The sequence below is a fragment of the Microtus pennsylvanicus genome, chromosome 7 (genome assembly GCF_037038515.1).
Source record: "Microtus pennsylvanicus isolate mMicPen1 chromosome 7, mMicPen1.hap1, whole genome shotgun sequence".
NCBI lineage: Eukaryota > Metazoa > Chordata > Mammalia > Rodentia > Cricetidae > Microtus > Microtus pennsylvanicus.
Genome location: NC_134585.1, coordinates 122,993,805 through 123,020,697, shown reverse-complemented (window position 1 = coordinate 123,020,697; position 26,893 = coordinate 122,993,805). Strand labels below are relative to the sequence as shown.

Here is a 26,893-nt window from a genome sequence, read left to right as displayed (position 1 = left end):
TTAATGCTATCGTGGCCTGACGCCCAAGTACATAAGGGAATGCTAAACTTGTCACAGGGGAGTGAAGATAAGGAATGCCGTTTTTTTCCTATCTAGGTTCACAAATCCCCTGAAATCCTTGGACCCAGTCAAAATCCTCTGACTACAGCATAGAGTCTTAACTCCCATACGCGGGCCCTGAGAAACAGGGACTGAAGCCGTTTTCCCCGTGGGAAGCCTGAGCCTAGAAAGGTTAAGGAATCTGCCCAAAGTCGCCCAGCCTCAGACTGAAGCTCTGTCCCTCTCTGCACACAGAGCTGGACCCTAGAGCCAGGCCCTCCGTGGACTGAGAGCCCTGCTCACCCAGGACCTGAGCCCTGGAGGGTTCAGCCAGTGAAGCAGAGGGACATGGCCCCTTGACACCACACACACTCAGTTATTTTTATCTCCAGTTTATTTTTTTAGACTAAGAGCAGAGTATGAAAGTCACAGCCAAAGCACTTGAAAAAGGCCCAGGATGGGTGGGGACCACATAGGGTGGGCAGGGCAAGGTCCTGGGAGTTGGTTCCCGGCTCAGGGCTGGAAGGGAGGGGGCATTGTTGTTACGTCTCCAAAAGTGTCTGTGCGTTGCATAGGTCCTGTCTTCACAGAAGACAAAAGAGGGGCCAGGGGGGTCCCAAGAGGGGCCTAACCTGGTGGGGAAGGGGTCTGAATCTGGAAGGGGGGGTCAGAAAAGGTCAAGGTTAGGAGGGGAAGGGCTCTGTCTGTCTGTACATTATATATAGAGATATAGTGTCTGTACATGCCTGTCAGGCACCCCAATGCCCACCCCTGTCCACTGCCTGCTCCCCCCAGGGGTGTCTATTTGTAAACTTGGATTCAATCCAAACCACAGCCCTCTGTGTGGGAGGGAGGAGGGAGGAGGACATGCTTATTGCTGTAAACAGGGGAGGGTAGCCTGAGGCTGCACCCCTCACCCATCTAGTCCCCTCCCCATGTTCTGCCCCGGAGGAGAGTGACAGGGGGCACCTCCCGAGCTTCATTTGTTCTCTCTGGGGCATATGTGCCTCTTGGGGGGACAAAGAGGGAGGGCACCAGGGTCAGGGAAAGGTACCGGGGGGCAGGGAGTCCTGAGCACTGCCTTTTAAAGCCCCCAGGTTTGGTACCAAACATTACCAAAGTCACAGGCCACCTGGGACCTGTGGCTGCCCCTGTACCTGATCCACTACCATGCCTGTCCTAGACAGTGGGCAAAGAGGGCAGGCGCAGATAGACAGATGTACGGTCAGATCCCACTCCCAACCACGGCAAGAAGGATGTAGGCCCCACAGCTGATTCCCCGCTCCTTCTCAGCCCTGCCCCACCTCTCTCTGTCATAGGAAGGGACAGAGCTAGGAGGCCAAGAGTGTCATGAGGAAGAAGGTGATGCCCACGGCCAGAGGCAGGTGTTCCCGCTTGGGGCTGGTCCCGCTGATGCTCTTCTCAAGTTTGGGCACCTGGGGACTCTCTCCCTCAAAGTCTTCTGTGGAGACAAATAGACAGACTGGTAAGGGCTGTGCTGTACGCTGGGGCGGGGGGCACGCGGAGGCGGCAGCAGCAGCAGCAGTGGAGCCAGGGATGTGACCACCCACGGGGGCGGGACAGGCAGGAAGGACCGGTGTCCCAAGGGAAGGCATGCGGAAAAAAAAAGCAGGCACCGGGAAGGGGGCTGCGGTTCCAGCAGTGGCCACCAGAGGGCGCTGCGCAGACTCACCCAACACGTTGATCTTCACATTGGGGCCCATGGTGAACTGGGGGAGAGTGGGGACCGGCTTCTCCCCGGAGTGCGATGCTGCGGGGTGGGGTGCGGGTGAGGAGAGAGGAGGGGAAAGTCAGGGCAAGGACCCCCTCCCCCTGCTACAGCTGGGAAGCTAATCCCTGTCGCCTGTGCCCTCCGCCCCCATCCCCAGGAAGTCAAGGGAGCCCCAAAGCAGGGAGGCGAGGATGCGAACATGGCTGGAAGCCGACGCTACTCACTGGAGGCGCAGCAGACGAACACCTTCATCCTCAGACACTTCCAGTGCAGATTGTGAGTGGGCGTGGCTGGGGAGGAGACTGGGCCTGAGTTGCTTTCACTCACTGGTGCCCTTGCGACCTTACCCTTAGATGCTCCCCCCTTCCCTCCAAATTGCCCGCGTCCGCCTATGTCCTGGAGTAACTGCTCCATCCTTTGGACAATGGTCACCGTGGCTCTGTGGCCAGCCCAACCCAGAATGCCCGGATCAGAAATGCTCTGAGGCCCAAATTTGGGGCTGTCACCAACCCCCCCCCCAACCCCATCCTCACAACTCTGAAGCCTTATCCCTGGTGACGACCACATCGGCCGGACGGGGATCCCCGGGACCCTACCCTGTCATTCAAAAGACCGAGGACCCGGCACTCACAGATATAGTAGTATTCTTGGCCGGCATGGAATTCATATCCCAGCGAGAAGGCGCTGTAGCGCTGGAACTTCTCGGAGAACTTGATGGGGCTGTGCGAGGCGTGCTGCCGGTTGCATTCCCAGCGCTTGGAGCCTTGACTGGCGTTGCAGGTGCGGTAGCCGCTCAGGTTCACCATATACAGCACGTACTGCTCCGCCCCGCCGCCAGGCCCTGAGCTATTGTAGTGCGGACAGTAAATATCCAGATAGTCGTTCACGTTCACCTGCACCGTGTAGCCCTCTCGCCGCAGGCTGTGGACAAATGAAGCGGTCAAAGAAAGCCCAATGCTCTAAGGTTTTCCATGTCACCACTTCGCAGACCTTCATTAGAACATTTTAGTCCACATATATGATGTATTTTCATCATAAAAATTTTATTCCCCCCAAATCTGGGCTTGTTCTACAATCTTTTCTCGGCCCCTTTCTGTTCCCAGAGTCCAGAGTCCCCTTACTGTGCCCTTTCCTTTTTGGCCTGTCCTTCTCCTAGTGGCCACCAGAGGGTAGCAAAGGCACAAAGAAGCTAGGCCTACCTCCTAAGGAAGAATGGGAGAGGGGCGGAGGAAAGAAGGAACCGAGCTCTGGTTGCCACAGTAACAGCGCAGGCCCCAACGACTCCCAGACCCAGGCCCGATTTCCTCAGCCCATTCCCCATAATTCACCAGGCCCGAGGAGGGACTGAAGGAATGGAAGCGAAGGGGGAAAGAAGAGAGACCCCTTACTTGGAACACAAGCCCTCTCATGGATTCTCCCAGAATGCCTTCTTGCTGCTGCAGGTCCACCCCCCAGGCCAGTCCGACAGGACTTGCCCTCATACACGCATGTATGGCGGCTTCATGCACATACATGCACAAGTTCTATGGCACAAACACAAAAATGTCCACCGCCCACTCACAGGCAGCAGATCCTCACAAGAGCTACACTGCATGGGTGCGGAGCCGGCCCCAACAGTCTCGGGGCTTCCCCTGAATTCCCGACATGGCAGGACCTCTATCTTTGTGCTTTTGAGTCCTGTTTCCCTCCCTCCATCCTGAGACCATGGACAACTAAGTCCCCAATAACCTGACACAGTACCAAGGCCCCACCTGTGACCACGCCAAGCTGTCTCGTCACACACCTCCTTTCTCCATTTAGATGCCTCTGCCCCCCACGCACACAGGGCCTAGACAAGATGACTGTCTGTCACTTTCCAGGGGAGTCTCTGGACAGAGAAGCAGATACTGGGTTCCCAGGAATCCCCACCTGCCTGTTAGTCCCTAACACGCATTGGTCTGAACCTCCTGGGTGGTAGCACAGAATGCCAGAGACCTCAGTGTAGAAGTGTGGAGGAGAGGCTAGAAGTTTCCTTTAACTTCCTGAGGGCAAGTGTGCATACGCCGGCAGTGATATGGGAGTACAGTGGGCACAGGGAGGCATGGGTTAGCTGGTGAAATGACAAACCATTGGGCTCCCTAGTCCCTGGGAACTCCCTGAGGGGAGGAACTGGCTATGTCCCACAAACGGCAATCTGCCACATTGGGAAAGGAGCTCGGAGGCCTCAGTAGACGAGGCCTTGAGGACCCCACCTGACCTGACCCACCCTCCCTGGATTTGTGCTGCACCCTCCCTCAGAACCAGCAGTGAGGCAGATGTGTAACAGCTGGCGTTTGGGCTCTGCAGTAAGAACGGGCACAGCCTCCTTGAATCATCAGGAATGCCACCAGTCCCACTTGGTTCCCATGGGAGTGATGGGTCACTCGGGCCCCTCCCTGTCCCTGGCGCTCAGGTGGGCAGGAGTCTCGACGCTGAGAGCAGGAAAACGGGTTAGACGAGGCCTGGCTGCTCCCAGCCACCACCCAAGCATTGTATGTCCATCCCATCCCCACAGTCTCTTGTTCCTTCCCTAAGGTCCTGGGGAAGGGGCCACCCGCCAGTCAGCACAGGGTGCCAGGCCTAGAGCAGCCCCGAAGCCACCCTGGAGCCATGTTCCCTCAGCCTCACCAGTGCATCCAGTCTGATTGTGAAGGAGCCCCTCCCTGTAGCTGCCCCATTCCTCCAGACACACAGCAGGGAGCAAGCCAACTCCAGAGATATTCCCACAGGTGGTACCTCAGTTTCCTCAAGAGGGTGGGCTGAGCCTACAGCGGTTGCTGTATGACGATAGGAAAAGAAGCCACCTTTTACCTACCCCTGTGATTGATGGCAGTAAAGCCTCAGAAATGTCCCCAACCTGGTCATGTGGGTCAAAACCTGATAGCAAGTTAGCTGTGTCCATTGGTGGATACAGAGCAGAAGGCTGGGTGCCAGGAATCCCAAACCATAACTCCTAGAAGACCCGACCTGTCTGTTAGGCACAACCTCTTTAATTGAATCTGTCATCCTTAGCCCAGCAGTGAAGGGGAGGTGCACACAGGCCCTAGAAGAGTTTAGCAGCTAACCACGCCTCCAAGGTTACCCCCTCCCGCGCTCCGCGGAGGGTGGGCCAGCATCTGGGGAATGGGTTGTGCCCTGCTCCTTCAGGGAGTTCTCTGTTCTTCTCTCCATTTTATTCCCTCGTTGTTTCCCACTCCTCTCGCAGAAAAGTCTTCACCGCTCTTCTACAGGGATTAGCCCCTAACCTGGTTACTTCGTCCCTCCCGGCCCGCAACGCCCCTGGGTGCATCCCGACTCTTCTCACTTCTACAGCGCCTCGGCTTCCCAGCCGGTGTATCTTAACCTTCGGTGTCAGCGGGGGACTGGACGGGAGGTGGGGGAGCGGGGAAGGAGCAAACGTCTCCCCCTGGGGCAATTAGGGGCAGGTAAACAGGGTGTCTAACAAGACCTGGGAGAAGGGAAAGGCTCCCAAGAGATCCTGAACTTGTTAAACTCCTATCCTCAGCTTTAGAAGCCAAGGTGCAGAGTTAAGGAAGTGGAGGCAAAATGTACAGACTAGGTTCTTCCCCTCTAGTGCGCGCCCCCGAGGCTGCGCGCCGCCCGCTCCAGCAGGCGAGGCCCAACCACGTGTGCGCGGCGTGGAGTCCGCGCGCCGGGGCTGGGGGGTGGGGGTGGGGGTGGGTAGCGGCGGCGGGAACGCTCCTAGGGCGGCGCGTGCACACTGACACCCCCGCGCCCCGCCAGCTCGGGTCTGGTGGAGAAGCAGCTCGCCGGTCACCCCCGCCCCTCGACCCTGCGACAGTAGCGGCGGCGAAGGTTTATTGATCTGCAGCGGCGGAGAAGAGCGAGGACCCGCCGAAAGGGAGACACACAGAGATGGAAAGACTGCCACGTACAGAGGGGAGGCGAACACACAGACGGATTTGCCCGAGAGGGGAAAGGGAGGGAGCCACAGCGAGACAGGGGAAGCCAGAAACCGGGAGAGGGAGAAAAGGGATGAGAACCAGGCAAGTCTTGGAAAACGGCAAAGACTCAGCATCCGAACCAGAGAGGCCCATAGCAGAGAAGACAGCGTGGAAAAGAAGAGAAATGGGACACACTGGCGACCGGACGAAAACAGACCACCGTGGACATAGTAGAGGTCTCAATAAATATTTGTTGAATGAATGTGTGAATGAAAGCGATCGGCAACAGCAACGTTTCCAAGATAGGTAGGGAGATCACGAGAAAAAAGATGCTCTTAAGGCGAGTACCAACACCTTCGTTTAGTTCAAAGAAAAGAAGCGCTAGCAAGGGGGATATACATGTTTGGCATCAACTCCGCCCGGTTCAGTACCCGGCTCAGGAGACCCCCGACTTCACACCCTCATCACTCCCTCCAATACGGGCTCCCACCGCGTCCTAGTTTCTGGGCCAGGTTAGGAAAAGGTCTCGCCTATTCCCAGGGACTAATTCAAGGGGCTGAGTGGGGGAAGGGGCGAAGGCTAGGTAGCCAGGACCGAGCCACCGGCCCCGGTCTGTCAACGGAGGCTACTGCAGGTCTGTCAAAAAAGGTTACTGCACGTGTCCCACCAGCACCCTCCCACGTGACCCTAAGAGGCGGGGTCGCAGACCCTCCCCCACGTGACCCCAAGGGGCAGCGACCCTCGGCACGTGACGAGAGGTGGGAGCCAGGAGTCGGGATCACGTGACTGGAGGAAGTGGGGGCCTGGGAGCCTGTGGCTCGGCCCGGCCCCGCCCCCAGCTCCCCGGCCCTCTCCACTCCCGGCTCTGGAGCACGTCGCTCTCACGATTTATGGGGCCGCGGATGCCGCAGTGAGAGAGCCGGGGAGCCCGGGCGCAGCGGCAACAAAGGCCCGGGAAGCGGGGCGGGGGCGGCAGCGGCCTCCTGGCCGAGTGTGCGCCGCCTGCTACCTCCCTCGGTCCCTGCCCGCACGGGAGAGGAGAGGGCGAAAGGAGGTTCTGGGAACCCGGCTCTCCCATCCCGTTCCGGAGCTTTCACCTGCGCCCAGGTGTATGCGGGGGAGGGGAACCTGATCAACGCTCCCCTCAAAGCTATTCCCACACCCACTAGGCTCTGGCATCTACGACCAGGGGGGTTCCCCAAGGGTGGCGGGGAACCCGGGGTCTCTCACCTGCGAGCTCACGGCTCGTGCCAGACTGAAGCGGGGAGGGGGTCGGACGTGTGAATCTCGTGGGGGGGTGAGCTAGATATAGCAGGGTAGTCAGCCCTCAGCGCCCCCCCGGAGAGGTTGGAGTCCCACTCCGGGGGGGAGGGGCTGCAACCCCACCCCCGAGGTTTCCATGGGAAGCAAAAGGGGGGCGTCATTAGCTCATCCCCACCCCCAGTCTGACACTCTGGGCGCGAGGAGAAAGAGGGGGAGGCGCAGAGCCCCAAACAACAAAGAGCAGAGCAGCAAGCAGGAGCCCCTCCCCCGGAAGGTTGGGGGTCGTGGTCGAGGCCCTTCAGGTCCCCTCCCCTGGGGTCTCACCATTAGTTCCCTAGTCGACCCCCAGGGCGGGGAGTCAGAAGCAAAGCTGCCGCCACCGCCCGGGCAGGTGTGACAGTGATCCCCGTATCCCCAGGGATCCCCCTACCAACACACTGAGGTGGTCAGAGTGATACACCCGACAGCTCGGCAGGGAGAAGACAAGGGCAGCGAGGACTGTGCAGAATGATGGCCCGGTCCCGCAGCCGGCACCGGGCCGCCGCGCCACACACCGGAGGAAACCACACGGCCGCCCTGACACCCGCCCAGACCGCGGCGGCGCCAAGAGCCACCCCAGCCCAGACAAGACTGGCCACGCGGACACCGACCGCAGCCCCCTCCCCGACCTGTCGCCCGCTCCCACCCCTAGACGGTCGCCGACGCAGACACACAAATCACACAGACACACGCACACTGACAGCCGCGCACGCCCGTTCACACTCGGTGCCATACGCCGTCCCTAGCCTCGGCGTGTGTGTGTGTGTGTGTGTGTGTGTGTGTGTGTGTGTGTGTGTGACCGACATCTCTGCCTCCTTTTTTCTCACCAATACCCTGCGTTTCCAGGGCCCCCCAACTCCGCGACCCTGCCCCGGCTTACCCCAGCAGCGTTTATCTACACAAGCAGAGCAACCCATTCCCCTTCGTCCTAGGGAGGTGGCGAATCGGACTTCCTGCCTTAATGCCGAACCCCACTTCTAAAAGCAAGAGTCTTAGGCAAAGCCCCATCAACGTTTACAGGCTGAAAACAGGTCATCCTCGGGCTCCCAAATACAGCGGCCTATCCCCAGCACACCGGTACCCCCAGACTTCAACCTAGCCAAAAAGGAGTGAGGATGGCGGGGGGGGGGGCACGGGACTACGGGACAGGGAACACTATTTCAGAGGCGACTGTGGAAAGAACCCAAGATGAGGTTGGGGGCTCCCCAGCAGCCTCCTCCGCACAGCCAGAGCGCTCCTCACTATGCCCCATCAGCTTCTCAGACACCCCCTAGTTTCACAGACGCCCACGTAGTGCGTCCCCTCTCCCTCGCCTCTCGGCACCGAGCCTGTCTCCCAGGACTGCCGCCAGGTTCCCCTAGGACTTCTAGAGCCCACCAGCTCCCCCATCACTGACGCGGGACGCACGGGCTCTCCGGGTCCCCGACTCACTGCTGGTTGGAGCTGTTCCAATATACCGCATGCCGGTTTCCCAGCGCGCCCCCAGGCCCCTGGGCCAGCAGCGGCAGCAGCGGCACGGGCACGAGCAGCAGCAGCAGCAGCAGCGGAGCCGCCGCCATCCCCGGAGCCGCCGCCGCCGCCGCCCCCCGACTGAGCCCCGCGCTCCCGGCTTCTCAGCTTCCCAGCTCCCTGCTGCCGCCGCTGCCAGCCCCCAACCTTAGCCACGCCCACAATCCTTCCCTCCGCCCTTCTGGGCGCGCCCCCGAGGCCCCGCCCCTGGCGCGCTCACGCCGGGCTCCGCCCCATTGGGCCCAGAGCGCGCCGGGCGCGTGGGCGACGGGAACTGTGTTGCCCCTCTAGGAACAACGCGTCTCTCCACTCTCCTAGGTGATTTGCTGCAGCTTCTTGCGTCTTTTGCTCCCCAAGGCTGGAGTCCCAGAAGGATTTGGGAGCCAAAACTGGGGTATACATCTTGTGTAGGTCCACACCTCCTTTCTCCATGGAGTATAGGAGTGTCGAGGAGCAAAGGTCTAGCTCTGAATAAGCGGGACTAGACCCATATCTGAACAAAGTTGAACTCTACTTCCTCCACGCCCTTTCCATGTGCTCAAGGAGTTAAATGGGCGCATGATGGGGAAGCCCTCAGGTGGCACCCAGGAGCTAACAGCAGGCTGCCTGAAGGCCCTCAGATGAACATGAGGGCTTGTTTTTCTCAGACCAAGGCAGAGAAACTCAGCCCAAAGAATGTCATCTTCCAGGGGCTGGGCACAGGGGCTGGGCACAGGGGCTGAGCACAGGGGCTGGGCACAGTGGCTCACTCTTTTAATCCTGGCTCTCTGGAGGCAGTGACAGTCGGATCTCTGTGAGTTCAAGGGCAGCTACATTGGTCTGTAGCTACATAACAAACCTACTTTGGTAATCCAGGGCAAAGGTGTTTGTCGCTGATGGTGACAGTTAAGGTAGGAGTTAGCTGGAGCCAGGCAGTAGTGGAATGGTCTTCTTGGCAGGTCCTCAGAGGACCCCTCACTGCCTCCAGTTCCCTCAGCGATGTCCTCGGGCATGCTCATTCCTGTTCCCATATATGCTTTCTCTTAAGGATAGAGGGGACATCCAAGCACAGACATGGCATACACACGGGGGGGGGGGGGTATGTGTACCCAGAAGCAGGAAACATGGAAATATGGACACTTGACACACAGACCGTTATACACACACAGGTGGTAGGATAAGAGACTGGTAGAAAAACATAGGCTTACAGTCACAGAGACATCGAAGCACACACACACACACACACACACACACACACACACACAGGTCTCCCTAGTAAACGGACCTACCCCTCTCAAAAGGTCCAGAATCCAGACCTAGCAGACCCTCACCCCTATCTCTTCTCTTTTCTAGAAGCCCATACCAAAAGGCAAAGCAGAACCAGACCTGAATGGGTTCTCGGAACCCACAGCAGCTGTGCCCAGGGAGGCAGACATGATGCTGTTATGTTGTGCTTTGAGAGGCAGGACAGATATCTGCACCCTCCACCTGTTTGCCTTTGGCAGTACAAGGCCTTGACCACAAACGAGCCTGCCTTGGGCTCCGTGCCTCCCTACTGCTAGGCAAGAGTGGGTGCTGTCCTCTCTGGGAACCTCTCCACTCCCAGGAGGTGTCTTCTCTCTTCTTGGGAGCCAGAAAATAAACGAGGCCCCTTGGGATGGGAGTGAGGGACTCTGCAAACATCTCTCTTCATTCCCAAAGAGGTTTGCTTCACCCCAGTAATGCTAACCTGCACACTCATGGGACCATAGGCTCCAGCCCCTGCTCTTCATGCTATGCCTCTGATCCACAGAAGCAAGTGTCTCTGTAGAGCAGAGTAGCCAGAGAGTCTGTCCATATGCACAGTGAGTGTAGGTTCACTGGTCCAGGACTTTGGATGTACTTACTGGTATAGCATGTGTATGAGACCCTAGGTTCAATCCCCATTGTGGTAAGAAAGTAAATGAGTAAGACCTAGCTTTTATTTTAAGGTTTGGGTGGCTTGGGCCCCCTACTCTAGAGCCCAGCTGTTTCTCTCTAGAATGTACTACTCCACCTTCTCCCTCCGATAACCATAGAGCTTCATAGTGGGGGAGGTGGCTCAGAGGTCAAGAGCATTTGTCACTCTTCCAGAGGACCCACCTTTGATTCCCAGCACCCACCCACATCAGATGACTCACAAATGCCTGGAAGTCCAGTTCCAGTGGATCTGATACCCTCTGTGGCCTGAAAAGGTGCTGGCATGTGCAGATACCCACAGCCACACCCATATAATAATAATAATTTTACAAAATGGGAAAAAGGGGAGCCTTTGAACTGGGGGCCCTCTTTGTTTAAGCCTGGGTCTAAGATCATCTTTCTCTCTCTGACCAAAATCTGACTTTCAAGGTGAGACCTATGTGGGGCCTGTGTCCATGAGTGGGCTCCTCTGCTACCCAGGCTTCTGTTCATGGGGCTGCTGGCTGCTTTGAGTCTCTGTGTAGATCACAAAGCAGCCCTCCATGCAGACTCTGTCTCTAGAGTGTCTTTGGTGGGAAGCGGGCTTACGTGCCTCTCCATCTTAGTGGGGAGTGTGTGTGAGCTGATGCAGCCTCTTCTTGTCCTGTGTTGTACCAAGCACAAACTTCATAAGTGTAGGTGGCAGTTCTGTCTACAGAATACACAGTATATGCACCTCCAGCTACAGCACCGTTCAAAAACCTCAAGGGAACTGAGAGTCTGTTTGTTTGTCTGAGACAGGTCTCTCTATGCATCTGTCCTGGGACTCGGTAGGTAGACCTGGCCAGCCTCAGACACCTGCCTCTTCCTCCAGTGCTGGGATAAAGGCATGCGCTACTAAACCTGACTGGGACTGGGATTCTTGAAGGACTAGGTTTCTGGACAGGAGATCTTAGCTGCTGTCTGCTCCTGGAACCTGTAGCATCTGTGTCAGGAGAAGTCTCCCAATGTGGGGAGTAGGACTTTGTTTATACCTGTGACTCCAGTCATTCCTGACTGACCCGTGGTAGGAATATGTTATTTGGCATTGCCATGCAGCATGCGTGTGCGCGCACATCCACAGCACTGTCATGCAGCATGCGTGTGTGCACACGTCTACAGCGCTGCCATGCAGCATGCGTGTGCGCACACGTCTACAGCGCTGCCATGCAGCATGCGTGTGCGTGCATATCCACAGCGCTGCCATGCAGCATGCGTGTGCGCACACGTCTACAGCGCTGCCGTGCAGCATGCGTGTGCGCACACATCCACAGCACTGTCATGCAGCATGCGTGTGCGCACACATCCACAGCACTGTCATGCAGCATGCATATGTGCACACGTCTACAGCGCTGCCACGCAGCATGCATATGTGCACACGTCTACAGCACTGCTGAATGTAGCATGGAGCAGAAGCAGAAAGGTTCACAAAGTAATATTTACTCTGCTACAGGGGACATGTCCTCAGTTTCCCTCTGTTTCATTCTTTAAAAGTGTGTTTGGGGTTGAAGAGATGGCTCAGCGATTAAGAATAGTTTTTAACCCTTGCAAAAGGACTTGAATTCAATTCCTATCATCTATATGGCAGCTTGTAACCACCTTTAATTCCAGTTCCATGGGATCCTACCCCCTCTTCTGGCTTTTCAGGCACCAGGTACACACATGGTGCTTAGACATGCATGTAGGCAAAATACCCATACACATAAAATGATGAAATAAAAAGGTTTTGTTTGTTCATTTGTTTGTATGAGACTGGGTCTCACTATGTAGCCCTGGCTGTCCCAGAACTCCTATGAAGACAACACCGGCCCTGAACTCACCAACTTCTACTTCCTGGAGTGTTGGAATTAAATGCATGTGTTAACATGCCTAGTCTTAAAATTTTTAATTAAGTCAGGTATAGTGGTGCCTCTAATCCCAGCACTTGGGAGGTAGAGGCAAGGAGAAGCAAAAGTTCAAGATCATCTCCAACTACAAGATTTGTTTGAGGCCAACCTCAAAGTAATAATAATAAGACGGATAAAGCTGGGCTGGAGAGATGGCTCAGTGGTTAAGAGCATTGCCTGCTCTTCCAAAAGTCCTGAGTTCAATTCCCAGCAACCACATGGTGGCTCACAGCCATCTGTAATGAGTTCTGGTGCCCTCTTCTGGCCTGCAGGCATACACACAGACAGAATATTGTATACATAATAAATAAATAAAAATTAAAAATAAAGAAGGATAAAGCTTCCTGAGACTAATCAGTCCCTTGGTTTTATCTCCCACAGCAGATCATAGACTTAAGTGTGAAACACTGAAACGTCAGACATGATCTGGCTGCCATGATCTCCCTAGTAGCATTGAGCCCATTCTTTGTTCCCTGAGGTCCAAGGAATCAGAAAGCTGAGCAGGTCTGGGGCACAGGGAGCACTCAGCTATGTAGCCCACGGCAGCTCCCAGGACATAGGGGAGCAACCACAGAGCTGAGTTTAGTCCAATAAATCATGGAGGCTAGGCCCTGGGGGAGGGGAAGGCTGGGAGGGGAGGGGGCTGGATAAATAATTCATTAAACAAATAAACAAGAAGCCTGTGAGAGGGGAGCTTGGGCATGGTGTGAGCAGCCGCCGCCAGCTCCTGCCATGAAATATTCACAGGCTCTGCACCTTTCCCAGGGTCATGAGTGTTCGGCTGTGTAAGTACCAGAGACACCTGGGGACGTGGGGTGGGGCCAGGTGTGTGCACTCACCTTCTCACTTCGGAGCGTGTGTCCATGTGGCCCTGCGGTTTGCTGCACTACCTGAGGTGACATGAAGCCACACATATGCCTGACACATGGGCTAAAAAAATGAATGGCAGCAGGAAACACAGTACCCCGATTCTGTCTAGGATACAGCAGCTTAGGGTGCAAGGCGTGGTTGGTGGAATCTAAGTACAATAATCTCAATTCCTACCCATGCCTGATTCCTCTGCTGGGCTGAGGAAGCCAGGGGGGCTGTGGTAGGTCACGTCTCTGGGGTATTCCATTAGAAGTATGGTCCTTGAAGAAGAAACATTGAGAAAGAGGACGTGTGTACAGGGTCAGCCTGAGCCTACTACTCAGTGACTTGCTGGTCACTTAGCTTCTCCTGGTCTGCTTTTCTCATCTCCCCAGTGGGGCTAATAACAGCCTCCCTCCTTGAGAAGGTGCTTGTTGTTAAGATCAGAATCCACACTCTCTGGGAAGCACTTAGCACGGTGCTCCGGGCCCAGGGGTTGCTTGATTAATGGAGGCTTCATCTGAGTCCTTATTAAGAGCATGCCTCCTGCTCTGCCCACCCAGGTCAGCCCAGAAGCCCTTCCCACCCGCCTGGCAACCATCAGAGAGAGAAGGGTAACCTAGGGCTCGGAGAGCAGGAGAAGATTAAGTAGGTTGAAGGAAGAGAAAGTTATGGGGCTTTTTGTTTTGCTTTCTGTTTATTTGTTTGTTTTGTTTGTAAAGAAGTCTTAGCCTGGCATGGTGGCGCACAGCTTTGATCCCAGCATTCAGGAGGAGGCAGAAGCAGGCAGATCTCTGTGAGCTCAAGGGTAGTCGAGGCTACAAAGAGGCTAAATAAAGAAATAAATCAGAAATGCCCTGTCCTTGAACTGTGGGAGAAGGAGCGCTTGACCTTCTCAGACCCCATGGTGTGGAGAGGTCTTTGAGCTGGGTACCACTACCCAGACATCTTCACAGTCGGAGCTCGGGCCCTCACTCTCGGCTCAACAGTCAAGGGCATCCTGGCAATGCAGTCTATGCCTGGGCAAAGACCAGAGTGGGTGGGGAGAGCCTGGGCTGCAGAGAGCCTTGTCGAGTCAGGGTGGAGTATCTGGCAACCTCTCTGCAAGCCTTAGCATTCCCCAGCCTCTCCTGTCCCTGGAGATCAGCTCCCCAGGGAGAGAGCCAGCAGCAGACAGGTCTGAGCTGGCCTGCTCTTTTACACGTAAGGACTGGTGGGGGAGGGGACTTGAACTCCTGGTGGGGAGCGGTGGATGTAACACCCAGTCCCTTGGGAAGTCAGAGACAGAGTGGCCCACCAGGCCTCGGTGTGCCTTGCAGCCTGGAGCCCAGTCCTTTGCCTCTGTTGGTCAGGCTGCTGCTTCAGGAGCTAGGTTTCTGGCTCTGGTGCCAAGACAACGTCTGCCCACTTCTTCCCATGGAGCCAACATGAGTTCCCCACTTCTCTCCCCTGGGCTGTGCAGGTTCAGGCCAATCTGCACAAGAGAATCTTCGCAGCATTGGTCTGTAATAAAACCACAATACAAGTTCAGAAGCAGAGATCAAGAGATCCAGATCTCTCATACACACACACACATACACGCACACACGTACACACGCACATGCACACACACACACACACACACGCACATTCACGTAGATGAAAACATGCTGTGAAGGCATGTACCGACAGTCCTTGAAGAACATCTCCATGTGGACTTTTGCTGTGTGAAAACACACAAGCATCTCCCTGCCATAAATTTTGTTCTTCTCAACCAAAGCTTCTCTCAGAGCCCATTCTCCTCTGTGTTCCCAATCATTTGTAAGTTTTTTTTTTAAAGATTTATTTATTTAATGTGTATACAGTATTCTGCCTACATGCATGCTTGCAGGCCAGAAGAGGGCACCAGACCTCATTACAGATGGTTGTGAGCCACCATGTGGCTGCTGGGAATTGAACTCAGGATGTTTAAAGGAGCAGGCCAGTTCCCAGTCATTTGTATGGAGTTCTGTATTAATGCTGCACTTGGCATCATACTTATTTAATGGCTGGTCTGTCTCTGAAGATTTCTTTTCTCTGTCTTTATTCCTCTCTTTTGTTTTTTTGAGACAGGATTTGTCTCTGTAACCCCAGCTGTTCTAGAACTCACTCTGTAGACCAGGCTAGCCTCAAACTCAGCCTGGCACGTCTCTGAAGAGAAAGTTTCTTGTCTCATGCAAATAAGTGTACTCAGCACCCAAATGACATCTGGTATTTAGTTCGCAGAGGTGTTTAATAAATAGATGTAAATCCATGAGAGAAAAAAAATGCATTTGGACAGTGCCGCTATTCCTAGAGTCCCTGGAGAGTCCACAGGAATCCTAGAGTCACAGAATCCCTTGAGAGACACCCTGTCCAAGGCCCCTCCTTCCTGTGTCCAAGTGCCCTGGTCTCTGTCTCCTCGGAGGCTGTCCTTTCCACCCTTTCATCAGTGTGAGACCATGATTTTCAGTCCCACACGCCCGACAGCTGGTAGTCAGGTAAGGGTTAAATGACAGTTCATTAGCGCTTAATTGCGGGGGGGGGGGGACGGGACGGCCCTGACACCAGACAGGTGGGCACGCCTGCTCCTTGCTGGAACCCGACATCCTGGTTCCAGCATCTCACCAGGCGTGTGGGTGATTTGGCCCTGGAGACCTTCACCCCAGCCGGGGCACCTCCCCCCACTGCTAGCTTTGCCAGTTTAGTCTCCAGGCAGTAGCGACCGGCACTCCCCATCTGTCGCCAACATGCCTTATTCTTTCTCCTTTCCCTAGTCTTTGCCACTTCCCACCCCCAGGAGACTTTGGAGAGTGGGAGGAGGGGTGGGAACCGTGGAATCGGACAGTGGAGGACTACGGAGTCACCAAGGGATAGATTGCGGATACAGACAAGTGACAGAGATAGGGAGGTGGAGATGTCTGCCCAATTTGACCTTAAATGAGCAGAATGCAAATGAGATGCAGACGATATGCAGATGAACAGATCTCAGAATTGACATTCCCCAGGGCAGTAGCTCTGCACCCAAGGCACCATGGCTGTTGCAAATAACCCCTACCTAAACTTTCTGGGTTAAGTGACACTGACCTTTGCTTTGAGTGAAAAGAATAACTTTAAGTAAGACAAGAGCTTGCTTGGGTGAAGGCTACAGAACCTGGGACGTTGAACTCCTGCAGCTTCTTCAGTCCAGTTCCCAAAACCTTCTTAAAGCGGCTACAGGAGATGGATCCCAGCAACTGGAGCAGTGACCACTCTTAAGGTTACGCTTGGACGCACCGTCGGTTGCTATGGGGACCTTCGTTTCCAGGCCCGAACCAATGCAGATCGCCACTGGTGACCTCATGCCCCAAGTTCAGGGATCCTATTGGCTATTCGGAAGCCAGAGTGCTCACTTTTCAACTGCGTCACTGCGGGGGATCCCCCCGACGACCCCAGCTAAAAGAATGGCGGGGAGCTCACAGAGTGCTGACTGGACGAGTGGAGGAAGTGAATACGGAAAAGAAGCCATTTCGGGATTTGAAGGGCAATTTGTTACGTGGTAAGTGTGAAGCAGAATCCAGGCAAAGGACTCTCAAGCCTGGGAGACAGAGAGAGATTAAGTTTTCGCATCTGTACCGCTGAGACTAGGGCTGGTTTAGTAAATTGAGGGCCCCACCCTCAGCCGTCCAGCGCCGCTGAATTTAGGGGAGACCGGTGACGCCCCAAACTTGCAGGCCTGCATAACTTCTTGGAACTGTGCCCCTGCACACGCTGCGAAGACTTCTCGTGGGTAGGGCCAGGCACGAGAGGGCCGCCAAAGCCTTCAGCCTGCAGGCTCCATGAGACCTTTCTACCTGGGCGGGCAACTGCCAAACGTGCAGGGCCCACGCTGTGAGGAAGGGAACAGAAAAGAAGGGGCAGGGGAGTTATGGTTTGGCCTGAAGGCCTACAGCCTGAGGGTGCTCCTGTGTTCTCCCCAGCATCCGCCCTTGCACCTGCAAATGCACAAGTCTGTGTCAAGCGCAACCTGAAACCGAGACCATGTGTCTCAACTTGAGAAAAAACCAAAGAAGTCTCAGTCCCTTTTGCACAAGGGATTGGCGCTGCCAGCCAGAGCTCCTGCTGGGTCCGAGAAGAGGTGTGTAATCTCGGGGGAGCTGGGTAAGAACCCGTATTTCTGAATTCAGGGCAGGGGTCACTTAACAATCTCCCCGGGCTTGCCCTGCTTATAATTTCTCTGACGAGGGACGGAGGTAACTGTATCTTTGGTTTCCATGGCAACACATAGACGCCCTCCAGGAAGATGGCAGCGATGAACTCCAACGCTGGACCAAAAGACTCAGCCCACAGCTCCTCCCACAGTTCTCAGTCCGCCTTTTCTTCGACACATAAACATCTTTTTAATTACTGAAGATCAAAGTTTAGGGTCAGGAGCCTAACCCAAACACCGATAAAGCAACATTTTCTGAAACTGGCTTCGAATGAGGAGATTATTAACTCAAAATCGCTCGGCCTGCCGCCACTCTCCTTAACCCTGGGCCTTAGCCAGAGCCAAAGAATTACCGCGAACCGTGAGGACCAGAGTCGTGTGATACATAGGTTCCATTCCCTTAAAGAAACCAGTCTGACTTAGGTGTGCAAGGAGACGTGGGGTGGGGGGAGGCTTCACCAACTCCAGCATCTTGGTGCCTGACCCTCATACCCCCGCCCCATAATCTTCACACGCAGCCTCTCGTTGCCGCAGCCGGGGTCGGGCTAATCAGCACAACATCCACCTATCGATCGCTGGCTCCATGCCAGGCAGGCGGGCACATAGCCAGGGGAGCCTGCCGGGCACACGGGAGGGCAGAGCGCGAGCACATGGGAAGGGGTGCTCCCTCCCCTACTCCCACCTAGGGCACAGTTCAGAAAGAGGACCCTTGCAGAGTTAGGGGGTGTCCATCTTATCTGAGAGGAAGAGACAGTATCACTAAGGACGAAGGAGCCCTCTCTCCTGAGAGCCCCACCTCCTTCTCCTAATAAAAGCTCAGAACAAAGAGGCCGCTGGGGAAGAAGGCTTTGATCTGACCCCACCTTCCCAGTTCTAGGCCAGGCACCGCCCAGAGTGCCCTTGGGGAGGGGGAGGGCGGCAAGTCTCGCTTTGACGCCGGCATTCTGAAACCCAGGTGCTTTTCTGTTTCCCCTGGGTTTTACCCCAGCACCCGGAGTAGGCCTTGCCAGAGTGGATGTCAGCAGCATCTGCCACCTAGCACGGGAAGATGGCTGGGGAGGTGCGAGAGGGTGCCAAGCTCCACAGCTCCTGCTGGCACCTATCCCAAACTGCCCAGAAGGGTGCCCACTGATGTCTGGCATGGATGGCCTGGACACAGCTGGCATGGGGGTCAGGCCAAGTCGAGCTAAGAGCTGAGGCCCCAGGGAGTTCAGGTGTCAGGGAAGAAGTCAGAAGGGAGAGTAAGACAAAGATGGGTGGTTTTTAACGTAAGTTTATTAGTGTGTGTGTGTGTGTGTGTGTGTGTGTGTATTCTCATGTGGCATGTCCAAAAGACAACTTTCAAAAGTCTCTTCTCTTTCCACCATGTGGGTGGGTTCCAGGGACTGAACTCAGGTGGTCAAGGCTTTACAGCAAGCAAAAACTTTAACCTGCTGAATCTTCTCACTGGCCTCCATTTTTTTTTTTTTTTTGAGACAGGGTCTCCCATACCCAGACTGACTTCCTGCTTACCACCCCCACCCCACTCCCACCCCCCAGTGCTGGGATTACAGGTGTGAGCCACCATGCCCCATGAGAATGGGTGATTTATTGAAGGTTTGGTCCAAACACTTATAAAAAATACAAACCAGCATGAAATTCAACCTCATGGCAAGTCCGTCTTCACAGAAGACAAATAAATGGCCCCTGGGAGGGCAACAGTTGCCCCTGGGAAGACACCTAGAAGGGACAGATGGCATGGCTTCTCCCTCGCTCTTGGCCAGGAACCCACCTGTTCACAGGTCTTTGGCTTCGGTCCCCAGTGGCTCAAGGATTTGATCTCACCAAATCCCAGTCTTCTGGGGGAAAAGACAAGACCATCAAAGCAGCGATGCTCCAGGGGGCCCTGGACAGTCTGCAGCTCCCTTGTAGTTCCTCTTCAGCCTGTGGTGAGGGGCAGTCACCTACAAGGGTCACCTCAGATCCTCTGACTTTGCACATCAAAGCTTCATCGTGTCTGCCTGGCACGGCATCGCCGGTATGGTGGCAAAAACACCTTCAGCAGAGGATCTTGGGAAGGGCTCTGGTTCCTTGGGGTGACAGGGAAGATACACTTGGCTCACAGAACCCGCAGGAGACGAAGTATTGGGAGCAGCAGCAGCAGCAAGAGAGACAGGGGGCTGGGGGCATGCTCTCCGCGCCACCCAGATGTGCCACTTTCTCCAGGGCTCCCAACAGGATGGGCTGACTCGGATCCTGTGAGGGCGAAGAGGTAGAACCTGCTGGGTCTTCCTGCTTCCTCAGCAGCCTCCTCCCTGGCCTTCTCAGTCTGTTTTCAGGCTCTAGGGTCTCCCAAAACAGCCACTGCCTTCCCACGACCGCCCTCATCCTTCCCAAACCCCACTTCCAAACCTTCCTAGTCAATAGTCCTCAAGTCCAAGTAAGACTTGGAAGGCCCTGCCCCTTGGGAACCCCATTCTCTATGCCCAGCTTTAAAGAAGGTGTGGTGGAAGCTGCCGCAGGGGTGACTATGGGAACAGAGTAGCCTGGACCCCTGAGGTCTGATGTTCCTATCCCCCCCTTTTTCTTGACCCCCAAAGGGCCCCAGACCCTGGCCCACTTACCGCTCCCCTTGCAGCACACAGACACCTGTAGTCTCAAGCACCGGCCAGAACTCTCCGGGGTTGGCACCGCTGATGGGAAATTGGGAGGAAGAAGTTAGCACAGAAAACCATCCCCTGGAATCAGACTATTTCAGGCCTTCTTGGCTTATCTTCCTTTGCGAGTCACCCCAAGTACCAGCTCCTCCATGACTCTCGGCAACTCCCTAGTCTTCTGCAGTCTCTTCTCAGCACAACCCAGCCCCTAAGCCTTAGGAGCCACAGCCCCCTTCCTCCTCTCCTTTCCCTCCCCCAGGCATGCCGTGCCGAGCCGAGCTGCTCACTCACAGATGTAGTAGTATGTCTCTCCAGGCAAGAACTCGAAGCCCAGGGAGAAGGGTGTGAAACGCTGGATCTTTTCTGAGAATCGAACGGGGCCGAAAGGGGCAAAAGGCAGCGAGCACTTCCAGCGCTGGAAGGCGCTTGCCCCCTCTGCCTTGCAGGCCTCGTAGCCTGACCAGTCCACCATGTATAAAGTAAAGGTTTCGGGGCCCTCCGGGGGCCCTGGGCTTTCATAATGCGGGCAGAAGATGTCTAGGTAATCGTTGAGGCCCAGCTCCACCACAGCATCTCCGCGAAGCAGCCTGTGGGCACAAGGGAGTGTGGGCTGATGGGAGTGTGTGGCCCAGTCAGACCGTGGGGTCTGAGTTGGCCTCTCTCACCAACTAGTCATGGAATAGCTCAGAAAGGGTGCGTTTCCAAGGCCCGCATGCTAAGGGACTACTTCTGACTATGACCAGCCTTTTACCTTTTCCTGTTACTAAGTTGCCCAGGCTGGTCTTGCACTCACTATAGTTTAGGCAGGCCTTGAACCTATGAGCCTCCTTCCCTAGTCTTCTGAGTAGCTGAGATTATAGGCCTGTGTCAACTCCTAGGCTGAATACCTTCCTGAGAGACAGTGTATAGGTAATAATATGACAATCAAGTCAGTTTTAGAGAGGTTAAGGGGCTATAGTGCCCAGCCCATAAGGCTTCTTTATTAGTGAGGAGGCCATCATCCTACCCCATCATCCATCCTACCCAATCATCCATCCTACCCCATCATCCATCATCCTACCCCATCATCCATCATCCTACCCCATCATCCATCATCCTACCCCATCATCCATCCTACCCCATCATCCATCCTACCCCATCATCCATCATCCTACCCCATCATCCATCATCCTACCCCATCATCCATCATCCTACCCCATCATCCTACCCCATCATCCTACCCCATCATCCATCCTACCCCATCATCCTACCCCATCATCCATCCTACCCCATCATCCATCCTACCCCATCATCCTACCCCATCATCCTACCCCATCATCCATCCTACCCCATCATCCATCCTACCCCATCATCCATCATCCTACCCCATCATCCATCATCCTACCCCATCATCCATCATCCTACCCCATCATCCATCATCCTACCCCATCATCCATCATCCTACCCCATCATCCATCATCCTACCCCATCATCCATCATCCTACCCAATCATCCTACCCCATCATCCTACCCCATCATCCATCATCCTACCCCATCATCCATCATCCTACCCCATCATCCATCATCCTACCCCATCATCCATCATCCTACCCCATCATCCATCATCCTACCCCATCATCCATCATCCTACCCCATCATCCATCCTACCCCATCATCCATCATCCTACCCCATCATCCATCATCCTACCGCATCATCCATCCTACCCCATCATCCATCATCCTACCCCTTCATCCATCATCCTACCCCATCATCCTACCCCATCATCCATCATCCTACCCCATCATCCATCATCCTACCCCATCATCCATCATCCTACCCCATCATCCATCCTACCCCATCATCCATCATCCTACCCCATCATCCATCATCCTACCCCATCATCCATCATCCTACCCCATCATCCATCATCCTACCCCATCATCCATCATCCTACCCCATCATCCATCATCCTACCCCATCATCCATCCTACCCCATCATCCATCATCCTACCCCATCATCCATCATCCTACCCCATCATCCATCATCCTACCCCATCATCCATCATCCTACCCCATCATCCATCCTACCCCATCATCCATCATCCTACCCCATCATCCATCATCCTACCCCATCATCCTACCCCATCATCCATCATCCTACCCCATCATCCATCATCCTACCCCATCATCCATCATCCTACCCCATCATCCATCCTACCCCATCATCCATCCTACCCCATCATCCATCATCCTACCCCATCATCCATCATCCTACCCCATCATCCATCATCCTACCCCATCATCCATCATCCTACCCCATCATCCATCATCCTACCCCATCATCCTACCCCATCATCCATCATCCTACCCCATCATCCATCCTACCCCATCATCCATCCTACCCCATCATCCATCATCCTACCCCATCATCCATCATCCTACCCCATCATCCATCATCCTACCCCATCATCCTACCCCATCATCCATCATCCTACCCCATCATCCATCATCCTACCCCATCATCCATCATCCTACCCCATCATCCATCCTACCCCATCATCCATCCTACCCCATCATCCATCATCCTACCCCATCATCCATCATCCTACCCCATCATCCATCATCCTACCCCATCATCCATCATCCTACCCCATCATCCATCATCCTACCCCATCATCCATCATCCTACCCCATCATCCATCCTACCCCATCATCCATCATCCTACCCCATCATCCATCATCCTACCCCATCATCCATCCTACCCCATCATCCATCATCCTACCCCATCATCCATCATCCTACCCCATCATCCTACCCCATCATCCATCATCCTACCCCATCATCCATCATCCTACCCCATCATCCATCATCCTACCCCATCATCCATCCTACCCCATCATCCATCCTACCCCATCATCCATCATCCTACCCCATCATCCATCATCCTACCCCATCATCCATCATCCTACCCCATCATCCATCCTACCCCATCATCCATCATCCTACCCCATCATCCATCATCCTACCCCATCATCCATCCTACCCCATCATCCATCATCCTACCCCATCATCCATCATCCTACCCCATCATCCTACCCCATCATCCATCATCCTACCCCATCATCCATCATCCTACCCCATCATCCATCATCCTACCCCATCATCCATCATCCTACCCCATCATCCATCCTACCCCATCATCCATCATCCTACCCCATCATCCATCCTACGCCATCATCCATCATCCTACCCCATCATCCATCATCCTACCCCATCATCCATCCTACCCCATCATCCTACCCCATCATCCATCCTACCCCATCATCCTACCCCATCATCCATCCTACCCCATCATCCTACCCCATCATCCATCCTACCCCATCATCCTACCCCATCATCCATCATCCTACCCCATCATCCTACCCCATCATCCATCATCCTACCCCATCATCCATCATCCTACCCCATCATCCATCATCCTACCCCATCATCCATCATCCTACCCCATCATCCTACCCCATCATCCTACCCCATCATCCATCATCCTACCCCATCATCCTACCCCATCATCCATCCTACCCCATCATCCTACCCCATCATCCATCATCCTACCCCATCATCCATCATCCTACCCCATCATCCATCATCCTACCCCATCATCCATCATCCTACCCCATCATCCATCATCCTACCCCATCATCCTACCCCATCATCCATCATCCTACCCCATCATCCTACCCCATCATTTTACCCCATCATCCTACCCCATCATCCTACCCCATCATCCTACCCCATCATCCATCATCCTACCCCATCATCCTACCCCATCATCCATCCTACCCCATCATCCTACCCCATCATCCATCCTACCCCATCATCCTACCCCATCATCCATCATCCTACCCCATCATCCATCCTACCCCATCATCCATCATCCTACTCCATCATCCATCATCCTACCCCATCATCCATCATCCTACCCCATCATCCTACCCCATCATCCTACCCCATCATCCATCATCCTACCCCATCATCCATCATCCTACCCCATCATCCATCATCCTACCCCATCATCCATCCTACCCCATCATCCATCATCCATCATCCTACCCCATCATCCATCATCCTACCCCATCATCCATCATCCTACCCCATCATCCATCATCCTACCCCATCATCCTACCCCATCATCCATCATCCTACCCCATCATCCATCATCCTACCCCATCATCCTACCCCATCATCCATCATCCTACCCCATCATCCATCATCCTACCCCATCATCCATCATCCTACCCCATCATCCTACCCCATCATCCATCATCCTACCCCATCATCCTACCCCATCATCCATCATCCTACCCCATCATCCATCATCCTACCCCATCATCCTACCCCATCATCCATCATCCTACCCCATCATCCATCATCCTACCCCATCATCCATCATCCTACCCCATCATCCTACCCCATCATCCTACCCCATCATCCATCATCCTACCCCATCATCCTACCCCATCATCCTACCCCATCATCCATCATCCTACCCCATCATCCATCCTACCCCATCATCCATCATCCTACCCCATCATCCATCATCCTACCCCATCATCCTACCCCATCATCCATCATCCTACCCCATCATCCTACCCCATCATCCATCATCCTACCCCATCATCCTACCCATCATTTAGGGCACCTTCCCTGTGGCCCGCTGCCCCACATGGGGCCTGGCTTACCATCTGTGCGTGATAAACGCTAAGAGGATGAATGCTGGCAGGCACTGAGGCCGAGGCAGGGGAGCAGATACACGCCCACAGAAGAGTTAGAGAAGTGAACTTGGAGCTCTTAGGGAGAAACAGGCATGGTAAAAAGAGAATGAATGAGCGGGCTCTCCTTTTCTCTTTAGGAAGAATCTTGTGTAGCCAAGCTGGCCCTGACTCAGTGCTCCTCCTGCCCCATCTCAGTCTTCTGTAATTTATACTATTTAGTTATTCTATGTGTATGGTACATGTGCGTGAGCACAGGTGCTGGCGGGGGCCAGAGGTGGTGACGGCTGCTCTGGAGTTGGAGCTCCCAAGGCTGCGACATCCCCCTCCCCCCTCCACATCACCCTTCAGAAAACTAGGATTACAGGCATGTGCCACCACACACAGTCCAACTTCCTTTTGACCAGACAAGGCTAGGTATAAAAGGACCCCATACACACACAACCGAATTGCTCACAGGAGAGAAGGGCTGGGACAGGCCACCCCCAAGCACCGAATACTGAATGAGTCCTGCCTCCAACACCATGTGCACAGTAAAGCATGTCTAGAAAAGGCATCCAGACCTTCTGCACTGAGTAGCCAGGGACCCCTGCTGTAGGAACGCTTGATTAGATGGATTCCCGGCTTAGCTCAGACCACTAGAAGGCAAGCTAAGAAAAGCTAGCGTCTTTGTGTTTCATTACACTGGGTGTGGAAAGGTTCCCCTACAAAGCCAGTGCCCAATAAATACTTGTGGATTTGGTGAATGAACTAGAAACTCAAGAGCTGGGGATGGCGCTGGTCTGGAGCTGAGACAGAAGCAGCCCAGGAGTCCAGGACAACAACAGCGCTTATCACCCAGTCCTGGTATCGGAATGACTATCTTGGCCTGCCCTGGGGGTCTGGAGCCTCCCAGCGGGCAGTGTCTCCGCCTCTCACACTGGCAATGCCCAGCAGACCAGCACTAGTCTTGAAACAGTGTGTGCTTATCAAACATTAGTGAATAGATGAACAGAGCCACAGATTGTCTGAAGCAGAAAATCGGAAAACAGATGGGGAAGGCAGAGAGGCAGAGAGAAACGGGAGGCAGGATACAAACAGCAAAAAATCCTGAGGTTTTTCAAAGGCAGCCAGCTCAGCAGAGAGGAAGAAACACGCATCTAAATCTGTACAGCTGCACTTCTTTTCACAAGCCTGACCTCAGTCAGTCCGCTCGCTTCCCAGGGCACTAGGTATTATTAGCCCATTTTGTAGATGACATAACTGAGGTTAGCAAGGTCAAATGACTGGCCCACAGGTGAATCAGCTGGAAGGGCAGGGCCAGGATTGGGCAGAAATAAAATCAAGATGGAAGCAGAGATATCAAACAAAATCAGGAGCCGAGGGGACCTGAAAACTAGAGAAGAACTCACGTTCTTTCACTAGGGAGAAGACCCCTCCCGGGTTCTCAGCGGTCCGCCCCAGCTGCTGCTGGCCGGAGGTTGGGGCTCACTAGAAAAGGGGGGCGGGGCCCGAAATACGGGCCCAGGTCCCCCAGCTCCCGGTTTCCGACCACCCTCAGAACTAGGGTCCTCCGCCCGTCCCCCAACACGTTCGGGCGGGGGGACCCCGGGCACGCCTCGCCCCTCCCCCGCCGGCTCAAACAAAGGAGCCCCGGCGCGCGGCTGGGCAGGGCTCAGACAGCGCCTTGCAAAAGGCGAGCGGCGGGCGCGCGCACAGCTTGGGAGCGCGCGGGCCCAGCTTGGCGCTCGCCTCGTTCGGCCGGGCTACCTGGGGTTAGAGGAGTTCCAGTAGACAGGGTGGCGGAGGCTGGAGCACCCCCGCAGGCGCGAGCCGAGCAGCGCGGCCCAGAGGACAGTCCGCAGCAGGGGCAGCAGCCGCATCGCCCCTGGGGTCCAGTCTGATCTGGCCCGGCTGGTCCCGGCCCGCTTCTCTGTCCCGGCGAGACTAGGTACAAAAGTCGGGGGGGGGGGGGGGGGTACGGAAAGGAGGTGGAGTGTGGAGACTCTTAGACCACATCCCTGGATAACTTTCCACCAATGAAAACTCGTCTCCGCCTCTCCACCCAGTGCCAACTCGTTTTAACCCTTTGTGCGTTCTTGTGCGCTCCAGGTTAGCCAAAGCTTCCTTTTGTATCTCATTGCGCTGAGAGAGGGTGGCAGAGGGG

General features: G+C 54.9%; 1 protein-coding gene and 1 long non-coding RNA gene across 6 annotated transcripts; one reads left to right on the top strand and one right to left on the bottom strand.

Moving 5' to 3' along the window:
- Window positions 1-415: 415 nt before the first annotated feature.
- On the bottom strand, window positions 416-26,692 carry Efna3 (ephrin A3). Of its 5 annotated transcripts, none has more exons than XM_075978454.1 (5): window positions 26,497-26,692; window positions 2,403-2,692; window positions 1,996-2,061; window positions 1,733-1,810; window positions 416-1,501 (listed from the first exon to the last, which is right to left on the bottom strand). In XM_075978454.1, the coding sequence occupies exons 1-5, from the start codon at window positions 26,607-26,609 to the stop codon at window positions 1,371-1,373; spliced, it is 678 nt and encodes a 225-aa protein (XP_075834569.1). In that variant the 5' UTR covers window positions 26,610-26,692; the 3' UTR covers window positions 416-1,370. The 5 variants fall into 5 exon arrangements, with proteins under 5 accessions (XP_075834569.1, XP_075834565.1, XP_075834568.1 ...); XM_075978450.1 differs by lacking the exon at window positions 26,497-26,692 and adding an exon at window positions 8,428-8,669; XM_075978453.1 differs by lacking the exon at window positions 26,497-26,692 and adding an exon at window positions 6,925-7,013.
- Window positions 16,615-17,583, top strand: LOC142853955 (uncharacterized). Its single transcript, XR_012911289.1, has 3 exons — window positions 16,615-16,710; window positions 17,132-17,289; window positions 17,440-17,583. It is a non-coding gene; the product is annotated as an uncharacterized LOC142853955 (long non-coding RNA).
- Window positions 26,693-26,893: the final 201 nt, after the last annotated feature.